Source organism: Schistocerca gregaria, chromosome 2, assembly GCF_023897955.1.
Source record: "Schistocerca gregaria isolate iqSchGreg1 chromosome 2, iqSchGreg1.2, whole genome shotgun sequence".
NCBI lineage: Eukaryota > Metazoa > Arthropoda > Insecta > Orthoptera > Acrididae > Schistocerca > Schistocerca gregaria.
The window spans coordinates 228,338,539-228,356,972 of NC_064921.1; the positions used below are offsets into that span (position 1 = coordinate 228,338,539).

At 38.1% G+C, this 18,434-nt stretch overlaps 1 protein-coding gene across 1 annotated transcript in view; it reads left to right on the forward strand.

Annotated features, from left to right (window-relative positions):
• LOC126336745 (uncharacterized) overlaps positions 1-18,001 on the forward strand; it is a 165,616-nt gene extending 147,615 nt beyond the window's left edge. Inside the window, exon 5 of the mRNA XM_050000742.1 lies at positions 17,845-18,001. Within this exon, the coding sequence (XP_049856699.1) occupies positions 17,845-17,876 (32 nt within the window). The 3' untranslated portion in view covers positions 17,877-18,001. The remainder of the gene's footprint in view (positions 1-17,844) is intronic.
• The last annotated feature ends 433 nt before the right edge of the window (positions 18,002-18,434 follow it).

Sequence of the window (18,434 nt, forward strand, 5' to 3'; positions counted from 1 at the left end):
GTCTACAAATGCTAGAAACGTAGGTTTGCCTTTTCTTAATCTTTCTTCTAAGATAAGTCGTAAGGTCAGTATTGCCTCACGTGTTCCAACATTTCGACGGGATCCAAACTGATCCTCCCCGAGGTCTGCATCTACCAGTTTTTCCATTCGTCTGTAAAGAATTCGCGTTAGTATTTTGCAGCCGTGGCTTATTAAACTGATAGTTCGGTAATTTTCACATCTGTCAGCACCTGCTTTCTTTGGGATTGGAATTATTATATTCTTCTTGAAGTCTGAGGGTATTTCGCCTGTCTCATACATCTTGCTCACCAGCTGGTAGAGTTTTGTCATGACTGGCTCTCCCAAGGCCGTTAGTAGTTCTAATGGAATGTTGTCTACTCCCGGGGCCTTGTTTCGACTGATCATACGAATGCTTATACTCTGACATTCTTTGCCATTGAAATAGACATGATGTGGATGAAACGTGGCCTGACTATTCTCCCAATGGAATCCTTGCACAGTATCCTGAATGACAAATGAATAATTCTCAGCAAACTCTGTTAATATAATTCATTCATTTTCTGCTAGATTTCTTTTTACCTGCATAAGGTGTAAATTTTGATGTTCTGACACAAAGTGATGCCTTCATAACTGGTAATTTTAAAAATCAGTGCCTCCATGAAATCGTCAACAGTTCTCCAAGGTGTCTGCCAGCATGGACCCATTGCTTGTATTCCATTGTTTCTTCATGGTCATAGTCTTTAAAAGTGTCTCCAAGAAAAGCCTATAGTCACATTTTTCCTGGACATTCCTCATAACGTTGGAGCATACAATTTTTTGATTCTGAAATGCATACAGTTTTTTTCATTAATTCCTTGTAGTCACCTTGAATGGATGTTGCTGAAGCCAACATTAATTTGACATTTTGGTGAACTGCACATATACATACTGAATGTGATCCAGAAGCACCAGCTGTACTACATCATTTCGGCCTGAGATCACAAAATTTTGAGAAGCTTAGTTCATTTCCATATTGCTTACAATAAGCTATGGGCATTTCTTTAAGGCTACAAAGTAGTAGGCGTGAATGTTTCTCTATTTATTCTTGCTGCAACAGAATCCTTTTTGCCTAGGCATAAATGAGAAAACTCATCATCTTCAAAGAGAGTGAGGAAATTTTGTTTTATTTCATGTATGAGTTTTGTACCCCTTATTGGTGCGCAGGTGTTGCCAAAACCTCATCTTGCTTCTTTAGTTTCCTAGCCTTCGTCACTATCTTAGTTGAAACAGCAAATTCCTTAGCCATTTTTCCAGTAGTGCAGCTATTTGGGATCAGTGACAAAAATTGAACTTAAATGCTACTGCTTGAAGTCTGAATTTTAATCTTAAGTTGTTCAGTTAAGATGTCCATACCTTTACATTTATGGCACTCTTCGATTTGTATCTGAGCAATAACTACTTGGCTCACCCCAGCAGCTGTGGCAATTACCTTAGTAATCCTGCCTTGGGCTTTCAGACCTTTGCACTTTATGTATCCCATTGAATCGCTTTCACTGACCTGTTGAAGCTTTGTTAGTGATCCTCCATGTGATGATAATGAACTGTTAGCAATAAAGCGAGCATCAACAACACCCATGTCTTCAATGGATGGTGATTCTTGCTTATCCTGGCGGGATGATTCTTTTTGGGCATTTCATGTCTACAGTTGGTACAAATTTTCTGACATCTATCAGACATTGCAATGTTAACTGGTGTTCAAGCCTTCTTAGTTATATGTTTTTCTTTACCAAATGGGCTGCAGAAATTCTACAGAAATTGAATTTTTTGTTGTCAACAAGGCATTGTGGTTTGAACAAGTTTGGGCATCTTCAGTAAAACCAAGCTCAGACCTACACTGAAGAAGCTGCTTGTCAATTGGTGACATTTCCTTAACTGATTGTAGTTCCCTTCTGCCATGATAGAATGGTGATGACTTAAGACAATATTCAGTGTTGTGTTTTACATAAAATGTATAAATTGGACCATCAAAACATATTGTTTTAATGCTTACCTTCAGCTACTGATTATTCAAACACTCAGTACTCAACATTAAGACTATACAGTGTCAACATCAAAGATTACACTGCACAAAAGACTGGAACCATTAAAATTGCCAATAATGGAAGCAGCAATTGAAAGTGGTGATTCAGCAATGTATATCACTGCTGTGAGGATAGAGCCGTAAAAAAACTATTGCTGCTTTAAAATATCAGTAGAAACTGGGTGGCAATGCATTGTAAGGTTAAACCCTTCTAAAGCAACATCGCATTCCATTATGTTCTCCTAGATTTTATAATCCACAGGGCACTTTCTGAGGTTTTATTATATTTATATTCTACACTTTACATAGTGTAAAAATACTTCTTATTAGCATAGTTACTTTCCCTAAACCACAGGAAAATCTTATTCTGTTAAAAGACACTACAATTACACGTTTTTTGATTTACAACTTCAGATTGTATTAATTTTTGCATTTATCAGTAATCCATTTTTCCTACTTTTGATAGGTATTCTTACTCATAAATATGCAAGATCGAGAAATTAAACAATATAGTTTTGAAAGCTTGAAGGATGCTCTATCCAGCTGTGGCAAGAAAAAAAAAAAAGGATTGAAGAAGACACAGTTGAGACATTGCCCCCCAAAAATACCCTAAAATTTGCAAGTAGAAGATTTTGGCCAACTTTGCAGATGCATATCTTTTCATCTGGCATCCAGTGCTGATTAAATTTGATTGATATGTAGACATCATAGGTAGGAATAGCCCTCTGAAGTTTTGGCGTGATTGGCTCATACAAAAAGTAGCAGTGGTCGGTCACAATAACGCGACAAATTTTTTAGCCACTTTAGAGGCTTGTACCTATATTTAGGTGCAGCTAAATCCCTAATTTTTTCCATGGTGTGATTAAGCATAAAAAGTTGTCTAAGTATACTAAAGCAAATGACCAAATGTTTGCTCGAACTTTTAAAAAAGCCTAGCAAATTTGGCACATTTGCAACTTTGTACATGTTGGGGAGGTGAGTAACCTCTCTTTGAAATCCTCTAAGAATTCAACCACTTAAGATACTGGTCTGAAATTTGGTATATAACCAATGAAGACCATATAGAACCTTCAGACCAAATTTAATTAGATTTGGAGATGGTCAAGTGGGGACACTTTGGTCCCTTTGACGTGGAATGACCCAGCTATGAATAATCAACATCATCATCATTGATTGGCCCAGTCTGATCCATTACATACTTAAATAGTGTATTGAATATATAACAAGTTGAAATTGAGAGAAAGAGAGAACAAATACAAATTACAGTCATAAATTACAAGTAGTACACAGCACAATTAAAATGGTAGAAATTATTACAGATTCAGTTCACAAAAGCTGTCATGATTTTTTTCCAAGAATTCTTTTATTGAGTAAAACTAATGTAATGTCAGTCATGTTTAAAGGTATTTTTATAACACTGCCCTTTAAATCACTAGGTAGGCTGTTGAATAATTTAACTCTTATCTTTGTTTCTGATTTAATATTGTTCTAGGCTGAGACTCATGGATATTACTGATATTTTTATTTTGTAACTATGGATATGTTGTTATGATCCAGTTGTAAAATTTGCATAGCTTTTCCCCCATTTAAAAAATTTAAAAATGCATCTGATGAAGGACTTGGAGCAACTTTCATCTCATTGACCTCCTGCATGTGTCACCTTGTCCTTTTTCTTAATGTCTATATTTCTTCAGGGAATCAAGAATTTCCAAAATAGAGAGAAAAGAAAAAGGGAAACCAAGTAGTCTGAAAGCCAAAGATTCAATAATTTATTTTTCAATTTGTGTGTCTGTGGCAGCATAGCTCCAGCTATCCTAGTTGCAGCAGCTGGTAAGTAAATGCTCCTCTCCCACCAGAAATACCATTAACATTTGTAATTTTTTTCCATCACAGTAAGGTAAACAAGAGCTTTCATTGTTATTTTCTTGCCAACTCCAGTAATACAGTGAAAAAACTATAGACATAATTCTTAGGAAATTCTGAATTTTAGCTCAGTGTCCACATTTGTCAGTATACTTTCAAAATGTTTGCAGTTATGGTGAAGAAGGTAAATAAGTTATTACGCCAGTTTCCTTCGTAAATACTATATCTTAGAGAATGCATTTGACAATGTTGACTGGAATACTCTCTTTCAAATTCTGAAGGTGGCAGGGGTCAAATACAGGGAGTGAAAGACTATTTACAATTTGTACAGAAAACAGATGGCAGTTATAAGAGTCGAGGGACATGAAAGGGAAGCAGTGGTTGGGAAGGGAGTGAGACAGGGTTGTAGCCTCTCCCCGATGCCATTCAATCTGCATATTGAGCATGCAGTAAAGGAAACAAAAGAAAAGTTCGGAATAGGTATTAAAATCCATGGAGAACAAATAAAAACTTTGAGGTTCACCGATGGCATTATAATTCTGTCAGAGACAGCGATGGACTTGCAAGAGCAGTTGAACGGAATGGACAGTGTCTTGAAAGGAAGGTATAAGATGAACATCAACAAAAGCAAAATGTGGATAATGGAATGTAGTCGAATTAAGTCAGGTGATGCTGAGGGAATTAGATTAGGAAATGAGACACTTACGGTAGTAAAGGAGTTTTGCTATTTGTGGAGCAAAATAACTGATGATGGTCGAAGTAGAGAGGAAATAAAATGTAGACTGGCAATGGCAAGGAAAGCATTTCTAAAGAAGAGAAATTTGTTAACATCGAGTATTGATTTAAGTGTCAGTAAGTCTTTTCTGAAAGTATTTGTATGGAAGTGAAACATGGATGATAAATAGTTTAGACTAGAAGAGAATAGAAGCTTTCGAAATGCGGTGCTAGAGAAGAATGCTGAAGATTAGATGGGTAGATCAGATAACTAATGAGGAGGTATTGAATAGAATTGGGGAGAAAAGGAGTTTGTGGCATAACTTGACTAGAAGGAGGGATCAGTTGGTAGAACATGTTCTGAGGCATCAATGGATCACCAGTTTAGTACTGGAGGGCAGGGTGGAGGGTAAAAATCGTAGAGGGAGACCAAGAGATGAATACACTAAGCAGATTCAGAAGGATGTAGGCTGCGGTAGGTACTGGGAGATGAAGAAGCTTGCACAGGATAAAGTAGCATGGAGAGCTGCATCAAACCAGTCTCAGGACTGAAGACCATAACAGCAACATAACAATTAATGATGTTTCAATTTGTTGTTGTGAAATGAAAACTATCACTATAACAACACAACAACATCAGAAAGTGAGTTGTGTGGCTAAGCTACTTATTAACTTATTATGACTATATTTGGGTAACAGAAAATTGATTTCCTGCTATAACCAAATTAAATTCCAGTTCAGTTAAACAAAATATGAACAGGAAATGATTTTAGCTTGCATGTCTTCTCTGCAATATTGTGATGATTGTCAGCTTAATCTTTGTTTTTCACACAAAATTTATAGCGAAAGAACATCATTTAGCTGAGTAGTTTTAACTCTTGTGAGCAACTGTCTGAGTAACACTTTTTAAGGTCCCCCTGTGGTTCCAAACCTCTGTAAAAGTTTCTCTGCTTAGCTACGAGTCTGTAGAAAGTGCTGTAGTTGATCTACAATATAACTGGTCATACCTTCCCAATGGAGACTGAGCAAGTTAAATCTTTCCACTATTACCTCAGTGAATTGGTGTGTGTTGGAATTCTTTCTACTTGTTTTCTGTGATTCTCTTGTTTATGTTATCTCTCAAAGCACTTCTTGTAGCACATTGGATTCCTTAGAAGATGTAACCAGGCAACCTATCACTATAAGTGGAATGCTGGTAGCTAATACACTTGAAGTATGTCCCTGGACCCCATTAGAGTGCATTTGTTAGTGAACATTGTAAAACAGTCACAATTAAATAGTCTGAAACACTTCATCTAAAAAAAAATTAATTAAACTCAAGAGCATGATAAAACGGACTCGCTTTAGTCGCTGACCGGTGTGCTTGGTGCGCAGCTGAAATCACTTACATACTTCATAAAACTTCATAGCTATTCATATGTTGTTGGCAGTTTAACAATATACATTTGTTCACTGTTTTAACTGGTTTCCTGCAGTTTTAGTAGTTTAGTAGCATTGCTGTATTAAAGCTATGATGACATGTAAGTGCCCATAAGTATTTGTTATGCCAAAAGTGGTCATTGGTAGCTAATATTTAACAAATTCTGAATCTCACACCTGAATGTATGTGGTTCCCCTGCATATTGATCACCAAGGAAGATTCATTCTCATGGCTCAAGTACATGTTCTGAATCCAGTGGTTCACTATTGCACCATATGTTTCACCCGTTACCTACCCAGTGTGGGAAACAGTGTCTCACTTGCTGCTGTTGCATTTTCCAGTGCTGCTTAAGAGAGTGAATTACTTCTGCTAGCTGCAAAATCCCAAATAAATAAATAAAGTAAAATTTAGAAAATAAAATGCTATCCAAAATAAGATTTAACTCACAACTCGCTTGAAAAACTTGTAGAGAAAATTCAGATAATTGAAATTTTATGATGTATAAATTAATTACGTTCTATTTGAATAATTTTAATGGTTTCATTTGACTAAAGAGGTTGTGAATTCATGGTAGCATCCATAGCTGAGAGGTGTGCTTAAATGGCTGCCATGTGCAGGACCCTGGTACTGCCAAAAAGTTTCCATGTTGGGATGGCTGATATGGTGTGCAATCTGCCTATTGATGCCAATTGAGGAGCTACTTGACTGAATAGTAGTGGTTCAATGATCTGGAAAATCAGGAAAATGGCCAGGAGTGCACTGTGCTGACCACATACCCCTCCATATTGCATCTGCATCACACTGTGAGGCAGAGGATGATTCATTGGACAGTTGACATCCCATAAGCCTTCAAGCCCTGGATGAGGAGCTCGTTTCTTGGTTATAATTGTGATACACAATTGAGCATGATATTTCTGTTTGCTTTACAGAATGTCTAATACCACATTAATACAAAACAATGTATTTTAAAAATAAGCACATCTAGACTTCAGTTTATGTGTCCAGTATAAGTTTATATCTTGTGCCAACAAGTCTTCTATTTACATTTCTGGTTCTTTCTCCATGAATATGCCTAATTTTGAGCAAGCAATAAAGGAAATAAAAGAAAAATTTGGTGTAGTTATTAAAGTCCAGGGAGAAGAAATGAAAACTTTGAAGTTTGCCGAAGACATTGTAATTCTGTCAGAGACAGCAAAGGACTTGGAAGAACAGTTGAACGGAATGGACAGTGTCTTGAAAGCAGGATATAAGATGAACAATAACAAAAGCAAAATGATGATAATGAAATGTAATCTAATTAAATCGGGTGATGCTGAAAGAATTAGGTTAGGAAATGAGACACTTGAAGTAGTAGACGAGTTTTGCTATTTGCGTAGCAAAATAATTGATTATGGTCGAAGTAGAGGAGATATAAAGTGTAGAATGGCGTTGGCAACAAAAAGTGTTTCTGAAGAAGAGAAATTTGTTAACATCGAGAACAGATGTAAGTGTCAGGAAGTCCTTTCTGAAAGTATTTGTATGGAGTGCAGCCATGTATGGAAGTGGCACATGGACAAAAAACAGTTTAGACAAGAAGAAATGAAAGCTTTTGAAATGTGGTGCTACAGAATAATGCTGAAGTTTAGACGGGTAGATCATGTAACTAATGAGGAGGAACTGAATATAATTGGGGAGAAGAGGAACTTGTGGCACAACTTGACTGGGAGAAGGATCCATTGGTAGGACACGTTCTGAGGCATCAAGCGATCATCAGTTTTGTATTGGAGGAAAGTGCGGAGGGTAAAAATCATAGAGGGGTACGAAGGCTTGAATACACTAAACAGATTCAGAAGGATGTAGGTTGTGGTAGTTATTGGAGATAAAGAGACTTGCACAGGACAGAGAAGCATGAAGAGTTGCATCAAAGCAGTCTTTGGACTGAAGACCTCAACAACAACAAGCCTAATTTGGCATGGGTGTGTGTGATGATGTGAGACATATACACTCCTGGAAATGGAAAAAAGAACACATTGACACCGGTGTGTCAGACCCACCATACTTGCTCCGGACACTGCGAGAGGGCTGTACAAGCAATGATCACATGCACGGCACAGCGGACACACCAGGAACCGCGGTGTTGGCCGTCGAATGGCGCTAGCTGCGCAGCATTTGTGCACCGCCACCGTCAGTGTCAGCCAGTTTGCCACGGCGTACGGAGCTCCATCGCAGTCTTTAACACTGGTAGCATGCCGCGACAGCGTGGACGTGAACCGTATGTGCAGTTGACGGACTTTGAGCGAGGGCGTATAGTGGGCATGCGGGAGGCTGGGTGGACGTACCGCCAAATTGTTCAACACGTGGGTCGTGAGGTCTCCACAGTACATCGATGTTGTCGCCAGTGGTCGGCGGAAGGTGCACGTGCCCGTCGACCTGGGACCGGACCGCAACGACGCACGGATGCATGCCAAGACCGTAGGATCCTACGCAGTGCCGTAGGGGACCGCACCGCCACTTCCCAGCAAATTAGGTACACTGTTGCTCCTGGGGTATCGGCGAGGACCATTCGCAACCGTCTCCATGAAGCTGGGCTACGGTCCCGCACACCGTTAGGCCGTCTTCCGCTCACGCCCCAACATCGTGCAGCCCACCTCCAGTGGTGTCGCGACAGGCGTGAATGGAAGGATGAATGGAGACGTGTCGTCTTCAGCGATGAGAGTCGCTTCTGCCTTGGTGCCAATGATGGTCGTATGCGTGTTTGGCGCCGTGCAGGTGAGCGCCACAATCAGGACTGCATACGACCGAGGCACACAGGGCCAACACCCGGCATCATGGTGTGGGGAGTGATCTCCTACACTGGCCGTACACCTCTGGTGATCGTCGAAGGGACACTGAATAGTGCACGGTACATCCAAACCGTCATCGAACCCATCGTTCTACCATTCCTAGACCGGCAAGGGAACTTGCTGTTCCAACAGGACAATGCACGTCTGCATGTATCCCATGGCACCCAACGTGCTCTAGAAGGTGTAAGTCAACTACCCTGGCCAGCAAGATCTCCGGATCTGTCCCACATTGAGCATGTTTGGGACTGGATGAAGCGTCGTCTCACGCGGTCTGCACGTCCAGCACGAACGCTGGTCCAACTGAGGCGCCAGGTGGAAATGGCATGGCAAGCCATTCCACAGGACTACATCCAGCATCTCTACGATCGTCTCCATGGGAGAATAGCAGCCTGCATTGCTGCGAAAGGTGGATATACACTGTACAAGTGCCGACATTGTGCATGCTCTGTTGCCTGTGTCTATGTGCCTGTGGTTCTGTCAGTGTGATCATGTGATGTATCTGACCCCATGAATGTGTCAATACAGTTTCCCCTTCCTGGGACAATGAATTCACGGTGTTCTTATTTCAATTTTCAGGAGTGTATTTATCAGAGGCTGAAAGACAATGAAGGTAAAGAATGAAACGGACATCCATATACTCCTATTGTTTTATAATTAAGTATCAATACAAAGGCTATCTTACTCATTTCCATGATCCACATTGTTTTGGGAATTGTTGCATTAATATTCTGCATATTTTATTCACTAGTCTATGTTATGTTGGGTATGTGACTCAAGTCTGAAGTAGTCTAACAAGACATTCTTCTAGATGCCTTTCATCTTCTAGAATGAAAACTTCATTCATATTTCAGCTAGCAGTTGCAAGGAATGCAGTCTGCTTTATATCACATAACATATCACATTACATATTGAAAGTTTCATCATTGACTTCTGTGGTCTGACAGGCTATGGTCCTGCTGGTCTGTATGTTCCACAGGATATTTTTCCTGAACCTACTTAGACATCTTCAGATGCCTGGCATCCCTCCAAAAACTTATGTTTGTAAAAGACACTGTTTAAGAAACATGGAACATCTAAAGGTGCATAGTGGAACTTCTGGTGAAACCTTTTCTTTTTTGCTTTTTCATCAGTCTTTTGACTGGTTTGATGCAATTCTCCACAGATTTCTCTCTTTTTACCATGCCCTTCATTTTAACATAGTACCAGTGTCCATAGTTACTTGTTGCACATGTTCCAGTCACTCTTCCACTTCAGTATTTGCTCTTTATGTCTCCTTCTGGTACCATGGAAGCTACTCACATGACATATCTTGTCCACTTACTATTCAACATAATTCTGTAACACAGCATCTGAAACTCTAAAGTTCCTTCTTTCAATATTATGCTCTAGATGTTTAAACATATAATTTTTTTCCTCAAATTAAAGCTTGTGTTTGATACTAGCACACTTCTTTTGGTGAGGCATGCTCTCTTTGCTTGTGTTTGTGTCCTTTTTTGTATTCTCCAAATGTGATGCATAGTTAGACTGCAGCCTGTAAGTTTATTATGGCTTTTATATAAAGTGAAATATTCCTTCATTGCCATTTGCAAGCCACTAAGTAACTCTTATTTGTTTAGTTATTTATATATTTATTGGAATGCCCCCCATGAACCACAGACCTTGCCACTTGTGGGAAGACTTACTTGCCTCAGCGATACAGGTAGCCATACCGTAGGTGCAACCACAATGGAGGGCTATCTGTTGAGAAGCCAGACAAACATGTGGTTCCTGAAGAGGGGCAGCAACCTTTTCAGTAGTTGCAGGCACAACAGTTTGGCCTTATAACATTAACTAAAAGGCCTTCCTGAGCTGGTACTGCAAACAGCTGGAAGCAAGGGGGTAAAATATCCCGGAGGTAAAATAGTTGCCCATTCGGATCTCCGGGCAGGGACTACTCAGGAGGATGTTGTTATCAGGAGAAAGAAAACTGGTGTTCTACAGATCAGAGCATGAAATGTCAGATCCGTTAATTGGGTAGGTAGGCTAGAAAATTTAAAAAGGGGAATGGATAGGTTGAAGTTAGATATAATGGGAATTCGTGAATTATGGTGGCAGGAGGAACAAGACTTCTTGTCGGATGAATACAGGGCTATAAATACAAAATCAAATATGGGTAATGCAGGAGTAGATTTAATAATAAATAAAAAATAGGTATGCGGGTAAGCTACCAAAAACAGCATAGTGAATGCATTGTTGTTGCCAAGATAGATATGAAACCCCCGCCTACCACAGTAGCACAAGTTTATATGCCAACTAGCTCCACAGATGAAGAGATTGATGAAATGTATGATGAGATAAAAGAAATTATTCAGATAGTGAAGGGAGACGAAAATGTAATAGTCATGAGTGACTGGAATTCGGTGGTAGGAAAAGGAAGATAAGGAAACGTAGTAGGTGAATATGGAATGAGGATAAGGAATGAAAGAGGAAGCCGCCTGCTAGAATTTTGCACAGAGCATAACTTAATCGTAACTAACACTTGGTTCAAGAATCATAAAAGAAGGTTATATACATGGAAGAAGCCTGGATATGCCGGAGGGTATCAGATAGATTATATAATGGTAAGACAGAGATTTAGGAACCAGATTTTAAATTGTAAGACATTTCGAGGGGCAGATGTGTACTCTGTTGGTTACAAACTCTAGATTAAAACGGATAAACTGCGAAAAGGTGGGTATTTAAGGAGATGTGATCTGGATAAACTGATAGAACCAGAGATTGTAGATAGTTTCAGGGAGAGCATTAGGGAACGATTGACAAGAAAAGGGGAAATAAATACAGTAGAAGAAGAATGGGTAGCTTTGAAAAATGAAATAGTAAAGGCAGCAGAGGATCAAGTAGGTAAAAAGACAAGGGCTAATATAAATGCTTGGGTATCAGAGGAGATATGGAATTTAAATGATGAAAGGAGAAAATACAAAAATTCAGTAAATAAAGCAGGCAAAACGAATACAAACGTCTCAAAAATGAGATTAACAGGAAGTCCAAAATGGCTAAGCAGGGATGGCTAGTGGACAAATGTAAGGATGTAGAGGTGTATATCACTAGGGTAAGATAGATACTGTTTACAGGAAAATTAAAAAGAGCTTTAGAGAGAAAAGAACCACTTGTATGAATATCAAGATCTCATATGGAGAACCAGTTCTAAGCAAAGAAGGGAAAGCAGAAAGGTGGAAGGAGTATATAGAGGGCCTATATAAGGGTGATGTACTTGAGGGTGATATTATGGAAATGGAAGAGAATGTAGTTGAAGATAAAATGGGAGATACAATACTGCGTGAAGAAATTGACAGAGGACCTAAGTCAAAACAAGGCCCCAGGAGTAGGCAACATTCCATTAGAAATAATAATAGGCTTGGGAGAGCCTGCCCTGACAAAACTCTACCATCTGGTGAGCAAGATGTACGAGACAGGTGAAATACCCTCAAATTTCGAGAAGAATATAATAATTCTAATCCCAAAGAAAGCAGGTGTTGACAGGTGTGAAAATTACTGAACTATTAGTTTAATAAGTCACGGCTGCAAAATACTAATATGAATTCTCTACAGTCGAATGGAAAAACTGGTAGAAGCCGACCTTGGGCAAGATCAGTTTGGATTCCGTAGAAATGTTGGAACATGTGAGGCAATACTGACCCTATGACTTATCTTAGAAGATAGATTAAGGAATGTCAAACCTACCTTTCTAGCATTTGTAGCTTTTGACAACATTGAGTGGAATACTCTCTTTCAAATTCTGAAGGTGGCAGGGGTCAAATACAGGGAGTGAATGGCTATTTACAATTTGTACATAGCCAGATGGCAGTTGTAAGTTGAGGGGCATGAAAGGGAAGCAGTGGTTGGGAAGAGACTAGAACAGGGTTGTAGCTTGTCCCCAATGTTATTCAATCTTGGTATTGGGCAAGCAGTAAAGGAAACAAAAGAAAAATTTGTAGTGAAAATTAAAATCCATGGAGAGGAGATAAAAACTTTGAGGTTTGCCGATGACATTGTAATTCTGTCAGAGACAGCAAAGGACCTGGAAAATCAGTTGAATGGAATGGACATTGTCTTCAAAGGAGACTATAAGATGAACATCAATAAAAGCAAAATGAGAATGACGGAATGTAGTCATATTAAATTGGGTGATGCTGAGGGAATTAGATTAGGAAATGAGACACTTAAAGTAGTAACGGAGTTTTGCTATTTGGGGAGCAAAATAATTGATGATGGACGAAGTAGAGAGGATATAAAATGTAGACTGGCAATGGCAAGGAAAATGTTTTGAAGAAGATAAATTTGTTAACATGAAGTATAGATTTAAGTATTAGGAAGTCATTTCTGAAAGTATATGGTGTGTAGCCACGTATGAAAGTGAAACAAGGAAGATAACTAGTTTAGACAAGAAGAGAATAGAAGCTTCCAAAAAGTGGTGCTATGAATAATGCTGAAGATTAGATGGGTAGATCATGTAATATCAGTGAGTCACTGTTGGACTCAGCCAACTTATATAAATAACTGGGTATAACAGTTTGTTGTGTTATCAAATGGAATGATCATATTGGCTTAGTTGTTGGTAAAGCAGGTGGGAGATCTTGGTTTATTGGCAGAATACTGGGGAAGTGCAATCAGTCTACAAAGGAGATCACTTAGAAATCACTTATGCGACCAGTTCTAGAATATTGTTCAAGTGTGTTGGAACCTAACCAAATAGGATTAACGGAGTATATTGAATATCAGCAGAGTAGGTCAGTACGAATGGTCGCAGATTTATTTGAATTGTGGGGAAGTGTCACAGAAATACTGAAAAACTGAACTGGCAGACCCTTGAAGATAGACGCACACTATCCCGAGAAAATGTACTAACAGAGTTTCAAGAACCAGCTTTAAATGATGACTGTAGGAATATACTGTAAACTCCTGTGTGTCACACTCATAGTTATCAGAGAATAATATTAAAATAATTACAGCACACACAGAGGAATTCAAACAATAATTCTTCTCGCACTCCGTATGTGAATGGAATGGGAAGAAACCCTAATAATTGGTACAGTGGGACATGCCTTCTGCCATGCACTTCACTACAGATGTAGATGTAGAAATATGTTTTTTTCAAATGACTTTTAGCTCTGTTTTGTCTCCTTATTTCTGTAGTTCTGTGATTGTTTCTTTGGCACTATCCAGTGAGTCTGGAATTAATGCCAGGTCATATGCAAAAGCTGGATGATCTCTGGTGATTTTATTTCAGTTTCTTTGTAGCTGAACATCCTTGGCACAGATGGATTTTTGCCATTCTCTCACTACCTTCTCAAATGTGCAGTTAAAAAATGATGTTGATAAACCATCTCCCAGTTTTATTCCTGATTCTGATTCAAGAGGTTTTGACAGTTCTCCCTTAATTGTGTAATTCTTTGAAATAGTTCGCAAGTATTCTGCAGTTGTTGATACTATTATGTACAGTTTCTATGTTTTTGGGCCCTTAAACTATAAATTAGATGGTGTGTACTTCTTTGAATTATTTTTGAATGTTTTATAAAAGTTTCTTGTGTTGTTCTGCCTAAAATGTGATTCAATTAATGTTAGTTGATCTTTTGTGTGTTGTAGTCTGGTCTTCTGAGACTTTTCAATGCATATTTCCTTGCTTCTGGTAAATGTTAATGTTCTCATTATTTCTATTTGTATTCCATATATTCCAAGCTCATTGTCTCTTTATAATTAACTCATCACAGTCATGCCCTGCACTTGGGGCTGGCAGAGTAGGCTTACTCTCTTCATTAATTCACACTTCTTATGTGTGACTTAACTTAAGAATCTTGCCTTCTTTCATTCTGTAAAACAAATGAAGTAATGGCAATTTCTTTCACATACATATGAAATTAAATTGGCATACTAATATGTACATGTGAATATCTCTTGTAACATAATGTTGATAAACCATCTCCTAGTCTTATTCCTGATTTTGTTTCCAAAGGTTTTGACAGTTCCCCCTCAGTTGTGTAGTTCTTTGAAATAGTCCGCAAGCATTCTGCAGTTCCTGATGCTGTTATATACAGTTTCTATATTTTTGGATCCATAAAATGTAAATTAGAAGGTGTGTAGTTCTTTAAACTATTTTTGAATGTTTTAGAACAGTTTCTTTTGTAGTTCTCTTTAAAGTGTGATTCAATTGATGTTAGTTGATCTTTTGTATGTTGTTGTCTGATCTTTTGAGACATTTCAATACATATTTCCTTGCTTCTGGTTAGTGTTTTTTTTTTTTTTTGTGAATTAACCATTTAGGATCACACTACAGTTTCATTTCTTCTTTATCTGAAGTTTCCTCTTTTATCTGAAGTTTCTCCAGCACTCCTTCATATGGACACTGTGCTGTTGCTTCTGTTCATCCCTCCAGGCTCTTCGATTCTTCTTATTTGTTTCAACTTGAAATCCTTCCAAATTTTGAATCGTGGCCTGAAATGTACCCCAATTTAACATCTGAACTTTGTGAATGTTGAACCTTTACAGATCTTTATGAGCTTCCTTAATCCATATTGTTGTTGTCTTCTTTTTCCACAGGTAGTCGAATATCCTTTTGGTTAGTCTGGTTTTGTCCATTCTGTACAGGTGTCCTAGAAATGATAACCTCCACTTTTTCGTGGTCTCCGAGATTTTCTCCACTTTTTTTTTGTAGATTTCATAGTTGCTCCTAAGTTTCCAGGCAGTTTCAACCTCTGTTGGATCCATGATTTTCAGTAATATTTTTCTTTCTAGTATCTCCAGCTTTTCCAACTTGTAATTCATTGAGAGACATTTGCTGGCATACAGGCATTCTGTTTTTACCACTGCATTGTAGTTCTTTATTTTGCTATTCAAGAGATGCACTTTTTGTTATAAATGTTTTTAGTTCATCCATCAGCTGTCTCCATTTTTGAGATCCGGTCCTCCACAGCAGCTTTCCCCAGTCCTTTCTCTTGTATGGCTTCACTGAGGTATTTGAATTTTTTTACCCTTTCAATCCATCCAATCTCTGTTTCAAGGAATTGTTGTCCATGTTTGTCACTTTTCATGAATTTGGTCCTCTCTTTCGAGATCCTAAGTCTTGCTTGGACAGCGATTTTTTCTAGTAAGTTGATCTGTATGGCCACTGTTTCTAAGTTCCCTGAAAGTATTCCAAAATCATCAATAAAAGCCAAGCAGTGGACTTTGATTCCTCCCAATTTTCTTCCTAGACAGATTGGGCTAATCCTTTGATTTTAAAGTTCGGAATCCCAAATTCTCACAATCTTCGCCAGGACACAGTTAAATAGTATTGGTGATAATCCATCGCCCTCGCACACCCGTCTTGATTCCAAATGGTTGGGACAGTTCTCCCATAAACTTCAATTTGGAAGTTGTGCCTTTTATGGTTTCTCTGATAGTGTTTGCCTGTTTGTTTTTTACCCCCAGTTCTCTGATGATCCTATCAAGCGTCTCACTATCCACCGAGTCAAAGGCTTTTTTGAAGTCAATGAAAAATACCACTATATTTACGCCATTCAGCATTCTGTGTCGGATTATTGATTTCAAATAAAAATTTGTTGGGCACAGGATGGCCTTTCCGAAACCCACACTGGTATTCTCCAAGTTGTTTACCTAGGATTCCTTCTTTTCTGTTCAGCAGTATCTCTTAGATGATTTTGTAAGTGACTGGAGGTAGTAACACACCTCTGTAGAGGTTTACATCTTGTTTGTCACCTTTCTTATGAAGGGGGTGGATCAGTGTCATTTCCAGTCATGTGGCAGTTTTTCTTTCTCCCATATTTGTTGGAAGATTCGGTGTATGCCTTCTACAATTTCCAATACTTCCCATTTCAGCATTTCTGCTGATATTGAGTCTTTTCTGCTGGCCTTGCTGTTTTTGAGACTTTTTAGGGCTTCCTTTATTTCTTCTTTTGCTGGTGGCATATGATCTTCTATGTTCTCAGGAGGAGCCAGAAGTTCCAGTTTGGTGGTTAGAGGTGGGCAGTTGAGCAGCTTCTTGAAGTATCTGGCTAATACATTGCAATTTTCTTGATTTGGCAATCCAATTTTGTCCTGTTTATTTTTTAAGCTTTCACTTGCGAGCTGCTATCCTTTGAGCTTGTCTTTGAAAGTTTGAAAGAAATCTCTGCTATTATTTTTTGTGAAAAACTATCCTGGAGATTTTGTAATTCTGCATTCTCAAATGATCGTTTGACTCTGCAGAATATTCTTGATGTTTCTGTTCTTTGTTTGCTGAATTGCTCCCAGTGTTCCATATTTTCTGATCTTTCCCATCTGTCATATTATTTTTATTTGCGCTCCATATACTCCAAGCTCATTGCCTCTGTATATTTAACTCATCACAATCCTGCCCTGCACTCGGGACTGGCATAGAAGGCTTACTCACTTTATTAATTCAGATTTCTTATGTGTGACAGAACTCAAGAATCCTTCCTTCTTTCATTCTGTGAAACAAATGAAGTAATGACGATTTCTATCACATACATGTGAAATTAAATTGGCATAACTAATAAGTACATGTAGATATCCCTTATTTTGCAGTGACATTTTAGTTTTGGGCCAGTTAGTCAGTTGCAGTTTTTGTAACTGTCCGCCACAGATCAGCTTTTTCTCTTATTGCAGAGTTCTCCTTCTGTTCTCTTTCTAAACAATTCTGTAGCTATGTACCAGATTTATTTTTGTTTCGGTGTTCCTATAATTCCTTCACATTGTTCCCATACTAATTTGTCAATCACTGTATTTGTCCTGTTGGTTTTTCTTTTTCTTTTTTGTTTTAAATTAGGTGTGTAACACTCACTCATAGGATGCATGTACTTTCTTTCAGAATACGTTTATTTAGTTTTTAAATCACACATTCTTATTCCATAAGTACTAAGAGGAAGAGTTATTTGTCACCGTTACATTATGTATTAAATGAAACATAATGTTGTTTTCATTTTATGTTTCAGATACCTTAGATGTGGTACCTCCAATCAGGTAATACATCACTGAAATTTCTATGACAAAGCAGTCACCTGAATCATCTGTTGTTTCTGTTCGTATTTAGTATTTTTGTTCACACTTAATTTATTAAATTAATTTCAATAAATAATTTTGGTTTTGTTATTGACTCTTTTTCCATTCACACATGAAAACCTAATTTCCATTCAAGCTGTGATGGGTAAGTTCATCAGAATCCTTTTCTTCAGTGAAGTTGTTTCATCAGTGCAGTACAAGGTAAAGTTTGGTTAGTAATTAAAGATCTATAAGTATTTGAGTACCTATTGAGTTCATTGTTTCTGAGAGAGATTATTTTATTTTATGTTATGATTCAGAATGAATTCTGTAGTCACAGTATATTTAAACTGGTCATCTTATTATGCAGAAGTAACTGGAAAACCAAGTTCTCATAGTACTTCAGGTCAACTTGTTTAGTATTAAATATGAAGGAAACAGTGACAATTCCCAATTGTTTAAAAATACAGATATATTTTTGGAATGAGTGTGCAAAAACATTTAAAAAATTTTGACAACACATAGTACTTCATGTTCATCTTTT